Source organism: Triturus cristatus, chromosome 8, assembly GCF_964204655.1.
Source record: "Triturus cristatus chromosome 8, aTriCri1.1, whole genome shotgun sequence".
In the NCBI taxonomy this organism is placed as follows: Eukaryota; Metazoa; Chordata; class Amphibia; order Caudata; family Salamandridae; genus Triturus; species Triturus cristatus.
In genome coordinates this window covers 1167280190-1167294161 of record NC_140591.1, presented here as the reverse complement: position 1 = coordinate 1167294161, position 13972 = coordinate 1167280190, and the positions used below count along the sequence as shown (strand labels likewise).

Here is a 13972-nt window from a genome sequence, read left to right as displayed (position 1 = left end):
CTTTCTGAAAGGAAGGATGCAGCCTAGTAAACAAAGTGCTCCAGTGCTGGGCAGAACTTGTTCTGGCTGGGTTCAGTGACTTGTAGCTTCTGAGAACAAAGACTTTAGGGGTATAAATATCTGTGCTGAAACCCCTACAATTTGTATTGCCCCTGGATCTCAAGACCAACCTCTGTCCGTGGAACTGAAGGAAGCTACAGGAGAGGACTGTCCTGGTGTTGTGTGCTGTTTCCTGGATTGGCCTGCAGTAGTTTTCATTGGACTGGAAATAAGAGGTAAAAGGAGCTGTAAGAGAACTTTTTAATCTTGAACCTGCAATCATCCAAGGGCTAGAGAGAGAACTAGCCTCCTGACTGAAGTCTCAGGACCAGTAGACTTCATTTTGTCGCTAAGGCCTGTTAGCGAGCCGTCGCAGCCGAGGAGCGTCAAGAAAATCATCGCACCGCTGCCGCTGAGGGCTCGCTGGCCTGATCATCGCCCCACACGTTTGCGGGCCTAAAACTTATCGCCACAGCCGCAGAGCATCAGGAAAATCATCGCGTGGCTGCCGCTGAGGGCTCACTGGCCTGATCATCGCCCCGCACGCTTGCGGGCCTCGAAATTGTCGCTAAGGCCTGTTAGCGAGCCGCCGCAGCCACGAAGCGCCAAGAAATTCATTGCATTGCTGCCGCTGAGGGCTCGCTGGCCTGATCATCGCCCCGCACGTTTGCGGGCCTAAAAATTGTCGTTAAGACCCGTTAGCGAGCGGACGCGGCCAAGAGCATGAGGAAAAACATCGCTATCCCGCCGTAGCCGCATTTTTGTGGATTATTGACAATAACATCCCGGAACTGTGAGTAAAAGGGTCGCAGAGACCATTGCCATGAATTGAACTTTTCATTCCCCATTTGAACTATTTTTGCAGCATCCAGAGAGAATTATTTTTGCACAGTATTGTGGCTTTCTCGTTATTTGGCCTTGTGATAAGCCTATATATAAAGATAACTATTTTTTGATACCTACCTGTGTTGTGTCCCTTTGTAGTGTTCCTCACTGTATTACTGTGTATGGTCATAAACGCTTAACACACTGCCGCTGAGATTAGCCTAACTGCTCGTGCTACGTTACCACAGGGTGGAGCAGGGGTTGTCAAAGGGGTGCAGCCCTTCACTCTGACTTAGGAAGAAGGGTCCCTGCTTGGACAGTGGCCATCCACTGCCAACCAGAGACCCCCATTTCTAACAACACTGTATCAGGACACAACAACAAATTAGAATAACAACGAAATATATGATTTTCTCTAAGATCCAGCACCAACCACAAAACAAGGACCAACTCCAATTTCCACTCTCCATGCCCTTAACATTCTCCAAAATGTCTAAAATATGTTGGGTAATATTTTTTTTCATATTAGTGATGCCCACCATGCACTGATCTCCTATTACAGCGCATGCTCCACCATTCTTAGCTAGAATAAAATCAACGGCATATCATGTATGTTCTGAATATATGCGCATACTTTCTAATTGAGTGGTGATATCCCGTAAAGCTGCTACTGTCAAATTAGATTTAATATAGACATGGTCCAGGGTATCCCAAACCAAACCAAATTCACCTTTTACCTCTACAAAAGTGGAGGAATGAACATATGTGTAATTTACCAGTGAGAGGGGATAGGCAGTCCATAAACTTGCGACAGAATCAGTAAGATAACAAGCTGTGTTATCCCCAAAGAATTTTCGGTGGGTATCCAGGAAAACATTATTGTGTATAATGCGCTTCTGACGATCCGAGGGAACTGCTTGATACAAGACACATGACGATGTAACTCCAGAGCACTCCATTACCCAGAACAGCCCCCCTCCCCCCAATAAAAGCAGTAACATAACTATGACCCAAAATATTTTTTTCTCGAGCAACCATTCATAACCAACTCGCTCTGGGCGTATAGCAACAAGACCTTGTTCATCTGCTGCAAGGGCGGCGACCAAAAAGATACATTTTCTCTATATATATATTCATAGATCAAAGCATCAAAAGACAGAACGACTTAGAATGGAGCCAATGATGGAAAAAAGTACACACAAAAAAAAGAAATCAAAAAGAATTGGGAATCAGGGTCTGTTCCAAACCTCCTTGGCAGGCTTCTATTGTCCATACCTCAGTGGTGCTATCGAGCACTCTCGCGTTGAAGCCGCACCGTTGCAGCTCATAGGCAAATGTTCACTGTTTTCAGGATAGGACACTCTCCCTCCTTGGAAGATACCCTAAACTTTCCTGTCCTGCGTCACAGGCAGAGCACCAATCTTCTGATCCCTAATCCAAGAGGAAGATGAAAAAACAGGGGACTTTTTACTTGTCTTATGCAATGAAGTCCATCCCTAACTACACTCACTTTTCTTTTGGCGCACCACCTTTCCGTCGAGGATGCAAATTATACCTGTCTTTTCCAAGCACTGTCTCATCTCGAAATAGAATCTGAAATTCGGGGGATGTTGAGGACTGGAACTCGGGTTCCGGGGGATCAGATAAGATGGAACCCTGAGCAGCCCTTATTTCCGGAGGAACTGCTTCGTTTAACACAGCATCATTTTCCTGCTCTGTTTGTGTCCAAACCAATTGAGCATCCGAGAACAGAAGGAACTGCGGGACCTTTTCAGTTTCAGGTGTCCGATGCCCGCTCTCACCCAGGCATCATAGGGCAGGGGCAGAGGCACTCTCTTACAGTGAGAGGCATGCACCCAGTTCTTCCCACCTTCCACTCTCACCGCCGTTCTGGTGGCGAAGAGGACCAAATAGGGCCCCTTCCATCTTGGCTCCAAGCCGTCCTTTCTTTGAAAACTTCGAATCAGTGTGTATTCACCAGGCTGAATCGTGTGCCTAAGCCCCTCGGGTGCTGTAGGTAGCCCCTTGTGTATTCGTTGATGAATAGAACGTAAGCTTTTAGTAAGTTCATACAAATAGTCAACCAAGAAAGGTTACTCAACATCCAAAAATCTCTTTGGTCCACACATTTGCTGGAAGACCGAAAACTACCTCATAAGGCAATAATCCGGTCCTGGAATCGGTAGTCATTCTAGTGGACAGCAAAGCAAGAGGCAATGCATCTGGCCGTTGGAACCCAGTACTCTCCTTCACTTTTGCTAACTTTAACTTGAGAGTACCGTTGTACTTCTCAACCAAGCGTGCTGACTGGGGGTGATTAGCTGCATGAAACTTTTGCCGAATATGTAACCCATCGCATATCAGCTGAATCAATTTGGCATTGAAGTGACTTCCATTGTCACTCCAGATCAAGTGGGGCAAGAATTCCTTAATAAGGGCCTTTGCCGTTGCCATGGCGGTGTTTTCTTTCGTGGGGTAAGCCTCAATCCATTTGCTAAAAGCACAAACGACCACTAGCACATATTTCAAATTGTTAACCCATGGCAATTCTATATAGTCTATTTGGAGTACCTCAAAAGGGAAAGAGGGAGGTGAAAAAATACTAGAAGGTGTAGGGGTACCCTTCTCAGGATTGTGTCTGAGACAGATCATATAATATTTCACCAAGTGAGTAGCAAGCTTTGGGATATTGTCATTGTTCCACACAGAATCTAACAGTTTACAAATGCCCTTAGTGCTAATATGAGCTGGACCATGTGCCATAGTAACAACGGGAAGTAGATATGCATTTGGTAACATCCACCTCTGTTTCTCAGACAAATCAGTCCAACATCCCTCGTCATCTCGACACTGTGTCTTCTCCTGCCACACTGCCAGCTCCTCCACTGTCGCTTCACTCTGAATCTCTTTAACGTTGGCTAGTGTGTCCTCAAACATCCCATTCTCAGGCACCCACCTAGCTGGGCCCGCCACAACAATCTTTTTCATCTTTGATCTAGCTGTCTCCTCAGCTGTCTGATCTGCAAATGTGTTTCCTTTTCCAACATCATCAATAATTGATTTATGAGCACTACATTTTATTATTGCCAATCTTTTGGGAAGAGTTAAGGCTGTCAGAAGTCTCTCTATCAACGGACCGTGTTGAATTTTGTCAAGAACCCTCTCTCTGCCCAGAGGCGTCCAAAATTATGGGCCACCCCGAAGGCATACTGGCTGTCAGTATAAATATTGACAGTCAGTCCTGCGCTCAACTCAGAGGCCCGCAAAAGAGGCACCAGCTCTGCAGCCTGTGCTGATTGATAGGGAACATGTGACGTCTCAACTACAGTGCGCAGGGTGGTAATAGCATACGCTGTGGTAGTGGTGCCATCTGACAATTTAAAACAAGAGCCATCAACATATAGTTCCCCTTGTGGGTCAGATAAGGGAACATCAGGTAGGTCTACCCGTCCCTTCGTCTCTTCGGCTGTGCGAAACAAACAATCATGGACGTCCGTGTCCCCTTCTTCCGAGGTGGCGGTAGTAATGTGGCTGGATTCAGTGTGGCACACATTTTAGTACTAATATGAGGCGCAAACAGGGTCAATTCATATCCAATCAGACGAGCACTGGTAAGGTGCTGTGTCTTCGTTTTATTCAAAAGTACATCCACAGCATGCGGTACCATTACTGTGAGATCATGATCCTGGACTCATCACTCTCTATGACCGATCAAGTCAATGCAGTCTCCTCCTCCTGCTTCAACACCCTCTGCATGCTCCGCAAGATCTACAGATGGATCCCTACCGGAACCAGAAGGATGGTCACACAGGCCCTCGTCAGCAGCAGGCTGGACTACGGCAATGCCCTCTACGCAGGAACCACGGCCAAACTCCAGAAGAGACTCCAACGCATACAGAATGCCTCCGCACGCCTCATCATCGACATACCCCACCTGAAAGACCTGCACTGGCTCCCAGACAACAAGAGGATCATCTTCAAGCTCCTCACCCACGCCCACAAAGCACTACACAACACCGGACCAGCATACTTCAACAAACGTCTCACCTTCTACACCCGAACCACCAGCTGCGCTCCGGCGACCTCACCCTTGCCACCGTCCCACGCATCCACAGGAACTCCACCGGTGGCAGACCCTTCTCCTATCTCACCGTTAAGACATGGAACACCCTCCCCACATAGCTGCGACAAACCCAGGACCTGCTGACCTTCAGGAGACTCCTCAAGACCTGGCTGTTCGAGCAGTATGCTCTACAAATGTTTGATTGATTGATTGATAATTGAGAACGAGCCCGCCGTGGCTTTTAAACTGTTTGGGAGGGCTCTGGCGACAGTGTCAAGCGTAGCAGAAAAATAAGCACACAGCCTCTGCTTACCTCCAAAGGCTTGTGTTAACACAGAAAGTGCACATCCAGCCACTTTGTGGACGTACGAAAGGCTTCTTATAATCAGGCGTACCAAGCACAGGGCAGAGCAAAGCGCAATTTTTAATTGCTCAAAGTATGCTGACATTCATGAGTCCAGGGCAAGGGTTCGTGCACATCTTTAGTAGTTAGGTAAAGCAAAGGCTGTATTAGTAAATAATAAGGAGGTATTTAGTGCCGACAATACGAGATGATGCCTATGAACGCAGGCACATCCCTTTTAGTCTCAGGGATGGGTATCTCAACAATGGCAGCAACCCGTTCGGGTGTTAGCCTCCAACCCTCCTTTGACAGCAGGTGACCTAGATGGGTGACCTGCTGTTGACAATATTGGAATTTAGAAAGGGACACTTTATGTTAATTTTCCGCCAAATGCATTAACAATTTGACTGTGGCATCCTGACAACCGTCTTCGGTGTCGGACGCTATCAAAATGTCATCCACATATTGCAATAATACATTACCTGTGGGGAGAGAGAGAGAGTCCAGCTGACCTTTCAAAGCTTGACTATAAATATTAGGACTTTCTGTATACCCCTGAGGAACCCTACAGAATTGGAAGCTTTTTACAGCTAAAGCAAAACCAAATAGATAGTGGCTTTCAGGGTGGACAGAAAGGCTGAAGAAAAAAGCATTCTTCAAATCGATCACCGAGAAATATTTTGCCGAAGAAGGAAACATTGTGAGGAGGACTGTCATATCAGGAACCACCGGACACTGGGGAACAACTATTTTATTAACTTCCTGTAAGTCAATGATAAATCGATAAACATCAGGGTGCGCATCAGGGGTATCCACGGGAGCCTATTTAAGGATAGGAAGAATGGGGCTATTACACACACTTGCTACTGTCTCCTCCACCAACCCCACCTTAATCAAATCCTGTATAATTTGCATCAAAGCCTGTTCCCCAGCTTGCGATTTTTTGCATTGGGGAATACAAGGAAGCACAGCATTATCCTTGATCTTGATAGAAACAGGTGGTATCTGTAACAACCCAACATTAGTGTCCCCTTGTCGCCAGATCCACTGACCTGAAGTGATTCCCAGTCCACTGGAACGAAGAGAGCTCTCCACACCCCCCAAAGACAGCCCCCCTGATATGGAAAAGATATTCTCTCATACAGGAAGGCTAGCCCAGGGAGATGCGGGGAATGATATCCAACACAGGTAGCCTCTTCTGAATCCCCAAAAGGTTCAAGGAAAGCGAATTCAAATGAGTGTCCTAGGAGAGAAAACAAGAAATGCCCGAAATGAAATTCTATCCCCTTATGTAAATCTCAAAAACTTCGTAAGGATATTATGCCTGTCCTGCAGAGACAGTCGTTCCACTTACCAGCCAGATTTGATAAGGAACGTATGAACTTTGTGAGTGATTCGAAGAACAAGGTAAATCAGGCACATCAGTTATTTCCTTCACAGTCTGCAGAAGATCTGAAGAAGAAGAGGCAGATAAATCCACAAAGGTTTGCTTTCAATGTCCAAACATGTTTAAAGACGTAAGTTCCACAAAAAGTCTGACTTTACAAATTCGTAGGCCTTTTAAGAGCATTCACAGTCTATTACTGAGAACATATGGAGAATTCCAAACATAGGGACTTTGGCACAAAATATAAAAGCTGGAATATGGTTCAATTTCCCAAAAGACTTTTTATTTCGGGGGCGTTTATTCAGCCCAATGTTGCCACTTGATATTGGGGCCAGAAATGTTCATGAATTGGTGCTTAAGCCAAAAAAAAGAAAATAATCAGAGAGGTGCTACTGTAATAAACATGGTCGCGCATTAGATATATACGCGACCGCGGTTGCAGCGAGAAAAAGGACGCGGCCGCGATAGCAATCTGAATGCGGCCGTGAATTCACTTTAAAACGCGGCCGCGATTTTATGGAATTTAGGACGTTGCCGTGAAGTAAAATAAGAAAGCGGCAACGAGTTCAAAAGGTATGTGACGCGGCCGCGAATTATCGTCAAACACGGCCGCGGAGTCACACACTGCTCAAATAAAAAAATAGGTGCTGCTCATTAAATGCCTTTAGCGCTACTGCGCAATAACAGGCAAACGCTCCATCCACAAAAAGAATCAGGGAGCGGTAGCGTGCCAGCTGGCAACAGAAAAGGAACCAAAAGGATTGGCAGCCAAAAAGAAATGGGATTTAATACCTCCACAGAAAAACAGGTTTCAGCCACAGCAAGGATGATCTCCACGAAGGAACAGGAAGTGGGCGTGGTCTCAAGGGTGAAGTTTCCGGAAGCCAAGCACTGGGTCCATCTGCTGGCCTGCATTTATACCCTTAAGGGAGTGTGTATAAATTCCTGACCTTCTTCAGCCCCTTAAGGGAGCGTGTATAAATTCCTGTCCTTTTTCAGCATGGCAAGGGAATCTCGCAAAGCGTTCTCTATCTCTGCAGAGCGGGCATTGCTACCCCTGACTAACAGTGGGGCCATTTGATGGTACAAGAGGCTTGAGCTGTGACACCCCTGTTGCCCACAAAGCAGATGGTACATCCCGAAACTCAACAGGAAGTGGAGCGTACTTTGCAAAACACTGTCTCGCGCCATCTATATTAGGTCCGAAAGTCATATAAACGCTGTCTGGGGAACAATAAATAGTAGCACATACCTTCTTTAATAAATCTAATCCTAATTAATTTTCACCACTATGTGATGTCAACAGAAACAGAGAATCTACCGTAAACGGACCAACAGTCAAAGCCAAAGGTTTGGAAATGGGGCTCACAACCGGTACGCCTGAAAAACCTACTGAGACATTATTGCGGCCAGACAGGGAGACCCCAGGGACCAGTGTATGAGAAACAGAGCTATACATTGCATCTGTATCTACCCACTTTTTTTTATGTCGAACCATGTAGGACATAAGGACCCCACTGATCTACAGGAATCTGGACTGGTCCCTCACCCTGTCCCTTGCTATCCTAGCTATAGGACATCCCTGTAACTTCATCGATATCATAACCGTCATGATACTACTGTCTTCCTTGGGGATCGTCAAAATAATTCTGATCAGACCGACCCCTTGAGGATGCATCCCCCTGAAGCCTCACTTGGCCTACCTGCACCACGACCCCTTCCATTCCAACCCCTTCCTCCCAGTGCTGCAACCTTCTGTAACAATTCTGAGCACTCACTTTGCCAATGCCCCTCCTTTTTACAATACCCTCACTGATTTAGCCCCAAAGGCACACCACCTCTACCGGCACCTCGTGACCTCTGTGCCAGACCAGCACCTCGACCCCTTCCAGATGCCCTTGCAACTTGCTGTAATAACACCTTCATCTTTAAATCCTTACTCTTTTTCTCCACTTTATCCGTCTCTTCATTTCCTCAATGCTCATAATATTTGGCCATGTTCAATATCACTAAAGGGGAGGAAGTGGTCCAGGTACTCTTAGAGGCTTTCAGCCGAGCTGCAATCTCAGGAAGGAGATTTGTAATGAACCTGTTAACAAACAAACAAACCGCACCTTCCACTGACAAATCTTGTTGGCTAAAATCCCAAAACACCCCTTCAATCCGAGTAAAAAAATCAGACACACTCTCTTCTTTCTTCTGGCGACATGCCATTAACTTATCCCAATCTACTCACCTAGGTGGAATAAGAGAATGTATGTAAGTAATAATACAATTTGGCAAAGCCAGTATCTCAGCCCTAGATTTCTCGCCAGGCTTCCGTTCCTTATCCCACGCCTTAATCTCGTCCCATGTACCACCTAATTCCACTCTATGATCCTGCGTATGCACCTGTCTCCATATATCTAATGGCACTAACAGCTCAAACAATATCTCAATATCTGCTAGCATCATAACTGACAAGGAGGCAGCCTCTGTTAATTCCTTATAGTATGCAGTAAGATTTTCCTAGGATCTGGTAAATGACTCTTAAGCGCAAGTACCTCGCTTCTCTTCCACAAGGTATAAACCCACTGCTCCTGAAAGCGAGCCTCTACTCTCTGCTGAGTAGCAACATTTGCTACATTATGCTGCTCTGGAAGTTCAGGGTGGGATGCAGAAATTGGAATGCTATGATATAATTTTGCCCGATAACTAAGTAATGTCCCAACATTACTGTGAACTTCCGCAGGAGCCATACCAACGGAATATACATGATCTCGAATATTGTAAACGATTTGCGGAGCCTTACCTCCAATACACTGTTTCCACAAACCAATCAATGTATTCGACATGAGCTGAAGGGTATGTTGTTGCACAAATGGATCAAAATCTTCCATCACACTCCTTATATATCTCCCAACCCATAAATCACACTTCGAGCCCACTGTGCTGCCTGAATTGCAACCACCCGTTTCTCTTCTTCACCCACATCAGATCAAATCATTGCCCGCTCTAATCGCCCCCATGTCCCTGCCTAATTTCCTCCATCCGACCCTCGCACGGGCGTCCCAACACTACTCAACACCTTGGGTGAAATAGTCAGGGGAATGCAACAGATGCTGAAGTAGGTGACAATGTCTATAATGGCTGTGTGGTAGGTGTAAGAGAAGGAGGAGAAATGGAAACAGAAGCAGCTGACACTATGGGGGTACCCGCAGTCTCTGTACAATTTGCGAAACCGAGGGAAAAACGGATACTGCCAGAGCTAAGGCTGTTGAGGCTGCGGAGGGATCAGGAGAACACAAGGCAACAGTGGCAGACTGAGACGGCGGAATAACAGGATATATTCTTTGTGGGGCATAGGGAGGTGGGGGGCGACTTTCCAACAAATCCTCCACGAAAAGATCCTCTTCCTCTCGAACGACATAGGACCTATCACACTGTAATCGCAACTTCCTATCTGGACACTCAATACACTTCTCTGTTCTCTCCTTATCATAAGCTACCGCTTTTTGCACACCGTTTGCATTGCCTTTTACCTAGACTCCTTTTCAGCCTGTATACAGCTCTGCTTAGCTTCCTTCTGCCATACCTGCAAAGTATCAAACATTGACTGTCAACTTCTTCTAGCAAATAATTTCTCCTGTAAGTAATTCAATTTTTGTTCATCAATGGTACCATCCTGTGGCCACTAAAGCTCAGTATTGTCCCTTGTATACTTGTGCCACAGTGTACAAAACATAATAGGGCCAATGCCTTGCTTCACATACATATCAAAATTCGGAGTGCCTTTCGGGGGTGCAGGCTGCCGCTCCTCCAAGCGATGTTCCACAGAGCAGCATCGGCACCCCAAACACCACACTTTACTCCAACAAGGCATCCTGACATCAGACACAGCCACATATTCACTCAATCAACACACACACAAAACAAAACACACATAAATAAAGAGCTCTCAAAAACAGTCCGCAGACTGTGTCAAGACAAGTCAGTCCTCAGACTGCACCAAGACAAGATAGGCTAGCCCCAGAAGACCTTTTCAAGAATAAACCAAATTCAACCAGTGACCAGGCAGAACATTCAACAACGCTCTGTATCACAAGGGTCCACAGACCTACCAAATTAACCAAAACGGCAATGCACTTACCAAGAATTCAAAACGAACTCACCCGGTGCACACAGGTCAGACAAGACTATTCTCCATTGCTGACACTTCGGACCAAACGGTCAGATGCAAGGGTTTCGTCTTTTTGGGACCCCAGCCAAGGCGAACGCTAGACGAGGAGCCGTCCGATCAGACAGGCGGGGCAGCTGCGAGAACCAGGCTCGATCGTGTGGGGATCCTCGATCCACCTATCTGACCAGACACAACCCCGTCCTCTACAACCCAACTACGGACGAGACGGGTCACCTGTGGGGTCCCTGTTCGGGAGCCAACTGAAGGAGACCTGATCAGGGCCACCCGGGCCAATCTCGACCTCCTCTAGCCTTCCAAGAATTAAGAGTCGATGACGCAGTAGAGAATACAAGCAATCTAGTTTATTCACTGCAGTGGAGTCCAATCAGACCAGCCCCCTATGATGGCTGCCGAGGGACTGACTGGTACAAGCATACAGTTACATTAAGTATGTTGCGGAGTTCACAAAAACCCACCTACCATGGAAAAACACTAGCAGGTGTCGTAATACAATGGGGGTACAGAACATAAGTCTCAATTTTTAAGCATTCTAAAGCCTGGTACAAGCTGTCTACATTTCAAGGTTGTCTGGCCTATCCTCCCCTCTAGATAGGTGGGAGAAGGCCTTGATCTCAATGGAAAGGCATGCGCTAACAAGCTTAACATGGACATTGAAGAAACAAAACTTACCAAGAACCATTTCTCGTAAATGAGCAAAATACAGTTTAGAGTATGCAAGTAACAGTTTCGATTGCATCAAATCATGGCGCCTGCCTAACTAAAATGGCAACACAGATGTCAACCTAACTGGAGCAACATTTTTATCAACTCATTATATATTACACACAATATGTAAATATAATGTATTTAGCCATATAAATGCTAACATAATATGAAGTAAAATACGGGTAAGAGGTAAAACTACGTTTCAATCCTATCAGCTGCTCCCACTTGAACTTCAGGTCCCAGTGCAGAGCCCACATACGCCACCTGACATCCTTTATCAACAGGATGCAGGTGGCCATGAGACCCAACAGCCTCAGAGTCAGTCTAAATATATATAGAATAGAGGCTAAAACATTGGGATCAAAACCTGAATATCCTGGACTCGTTACTCTGGAGGAAAGGCCCAAAAATGCACTGTGTTCAGAACAACTCCAATGAAAGGGAACATCTGAGAAGGAGTCATATGGGACTTCTGAATGCTTATAGAGAACGGAAAGAAAAACAAAGGGGGGAGTAGAGAGGTTCCACTCAACGAGTGGTGGAGGTGGATACTTCCTCCCAATGAAGCGTACTTAAACAAAGGGATCCACCCGCATGTATAGTAGATCAAGAGACTCCCGTTCATACCATGTGTGTCCCACGGTCGTGGAGAATACACATCAGTTGTTAAAATACCCCTCACACACCAAAAGGGCCCTTGGTGTCATGCTTCATCATAGGGGTCTTCCCGCCCCTCTACGGGACGGGGCGTGCTACGACCAACGTATACGTGGGAGCACTGTTCTTGGTGAGACTACTATGTGTAGTGCAAGGGTGTGCAAGGAAGGGTCAGGAGTGAGTGGAGAGTGATTTTAAAAAAATACCTGGCTCACTGGACTAGGAAAAATTTTTTATTCTGCCATCTAAGCTGGTATTAGTAAAAAGGTGGGGGTGGAGGGTGTATGCCTCAATGAGCTTGACCTCCTGGTGTCGACATGTTTCGAAGCTTCCCCAAGCTTCTTCGTCAGGACCTAAGAAGATCCCTTCCAACGACGCACTGTGATGTGGTGAAAAATAGTGGGTGAAAAAATCAAATAGGAGGTAAATAGCCTCCAAGAGTTGGTAACGCCCCAATGGGTCTTACATACTCCTTGTAACCTAAATGGAGAGAATGGTATGAAATGAGAGATACACAAGACATTATTGTTATAGGGATAGACGTTCATTCCGTCGAGGTTCCTGTAGGGCGAAAATGTCATTGTGGTTGACATTTTCGCCCTACAGGAACCTCGTTTCCTTTCTGAGTAGAGTGTGTGTTTTCTGTTGTTTTGTTATTGTATGTTTTTAATGTAGTATGTCACACCATATTTTTATCACAGATCACGTGATAGCGTTAGAAGACGATCATCGCTCACTTCCTTTTCAGATCACTGTTTTAAACACGACGGAATGAACGTCTATCCCTATAACAATAATGTCTTGTGTATCTCTCATTTCATACCATTCTCTCCATTTAGGTTACAAGGAGTATGTAAGACCCATTGGGGCGTTACCAACTCTTGGAGGCTATTTACCTCCTATTTGATTTTTTCACCCACTATTTTTCACCACATCACAGTGCGTCGTTGGAAGGGATCTTCTTAGGTCCTGACGAAGAAGCTTGGGGAAGCTTCGAAACATGTCGACACCAGGAGGTCAAGCTCATTGAGGCATACACCCTCCACCCCCACCTTTTTACTAATACCAGCTTAGATGGCAGAATAAAAAAATTTTCCTAGTCCAGTGAGCCAGGTATTTTTTTAAAATCACTCTCCACTCACTCCTGACCCTTCCTTGCACACCCTTGCACTACACATAGTAGTCTCACCAAGAACAGTGCTCCCACGTATACGTTGGTCGTAGCACGCCCCGTCCCGTAGAGGGGCGGGAAGACCCCTATGATGAAGCATGACACCAAGGGCCCTTTTGGTGTGTGAGGGGTATTTTAACAACTGATGTGTATTCTCCACGACCGTGGGACACACATGGTATGAACGGGAGTCTCTTGATCTACTATACATGCGGGTGGATCCCTTTGTTTAAGTACGCTTCATTGGGAGGAAGTATCCACCTCCACCACTCGTTGAGTGGAACCTCTCTACTCCCCCCTTTGTTTTTCTTTCCATGATAGACAGCGTACAGCTGTGGGAGTTTTTTGTTTTCGCCCAAATTCTGGGTGTTGTGATATCAGTGCTGTAAATGATAGCATTATATCCCCCTTTCATCTGAGATCAGAGGCTATTTACCTCTGTTACACATACTTTTTTTGTAGACTACTATATTACTAACATCTGTCACATGACATTTCCAAGCTGACACACCCACTCTATCTAGTATTACTACACTTACATCTCCAGTTTACTAAGATGGCGGATAACATGGGTTTAACCTTCGCTGACGACGAAGTGGAAA

General features: G+C 45.9%; 1 protein-coding gene across 1 annotated transcript in view; it reads right to left on the bottom strand.

The window, feature by feature from the left end:
• The window catches only part of LOC146805551 (uncharacterized), a 444348-nt gene that overhangs the window by 120228 nt on the left and 310148 nt on the right, over window positions 1-13972 (bottom strand). Inside the window, exon 3 of the mRNA XM_085623809.1 lies at window positions 6625-6722. Coding sequence (XP_085479935.1) covers window positions 6625-6722 — 98 coding nt within the window. The remainder of the gene's footprint in view (window positions 1-6624; window positions 6723-13972) is intronic.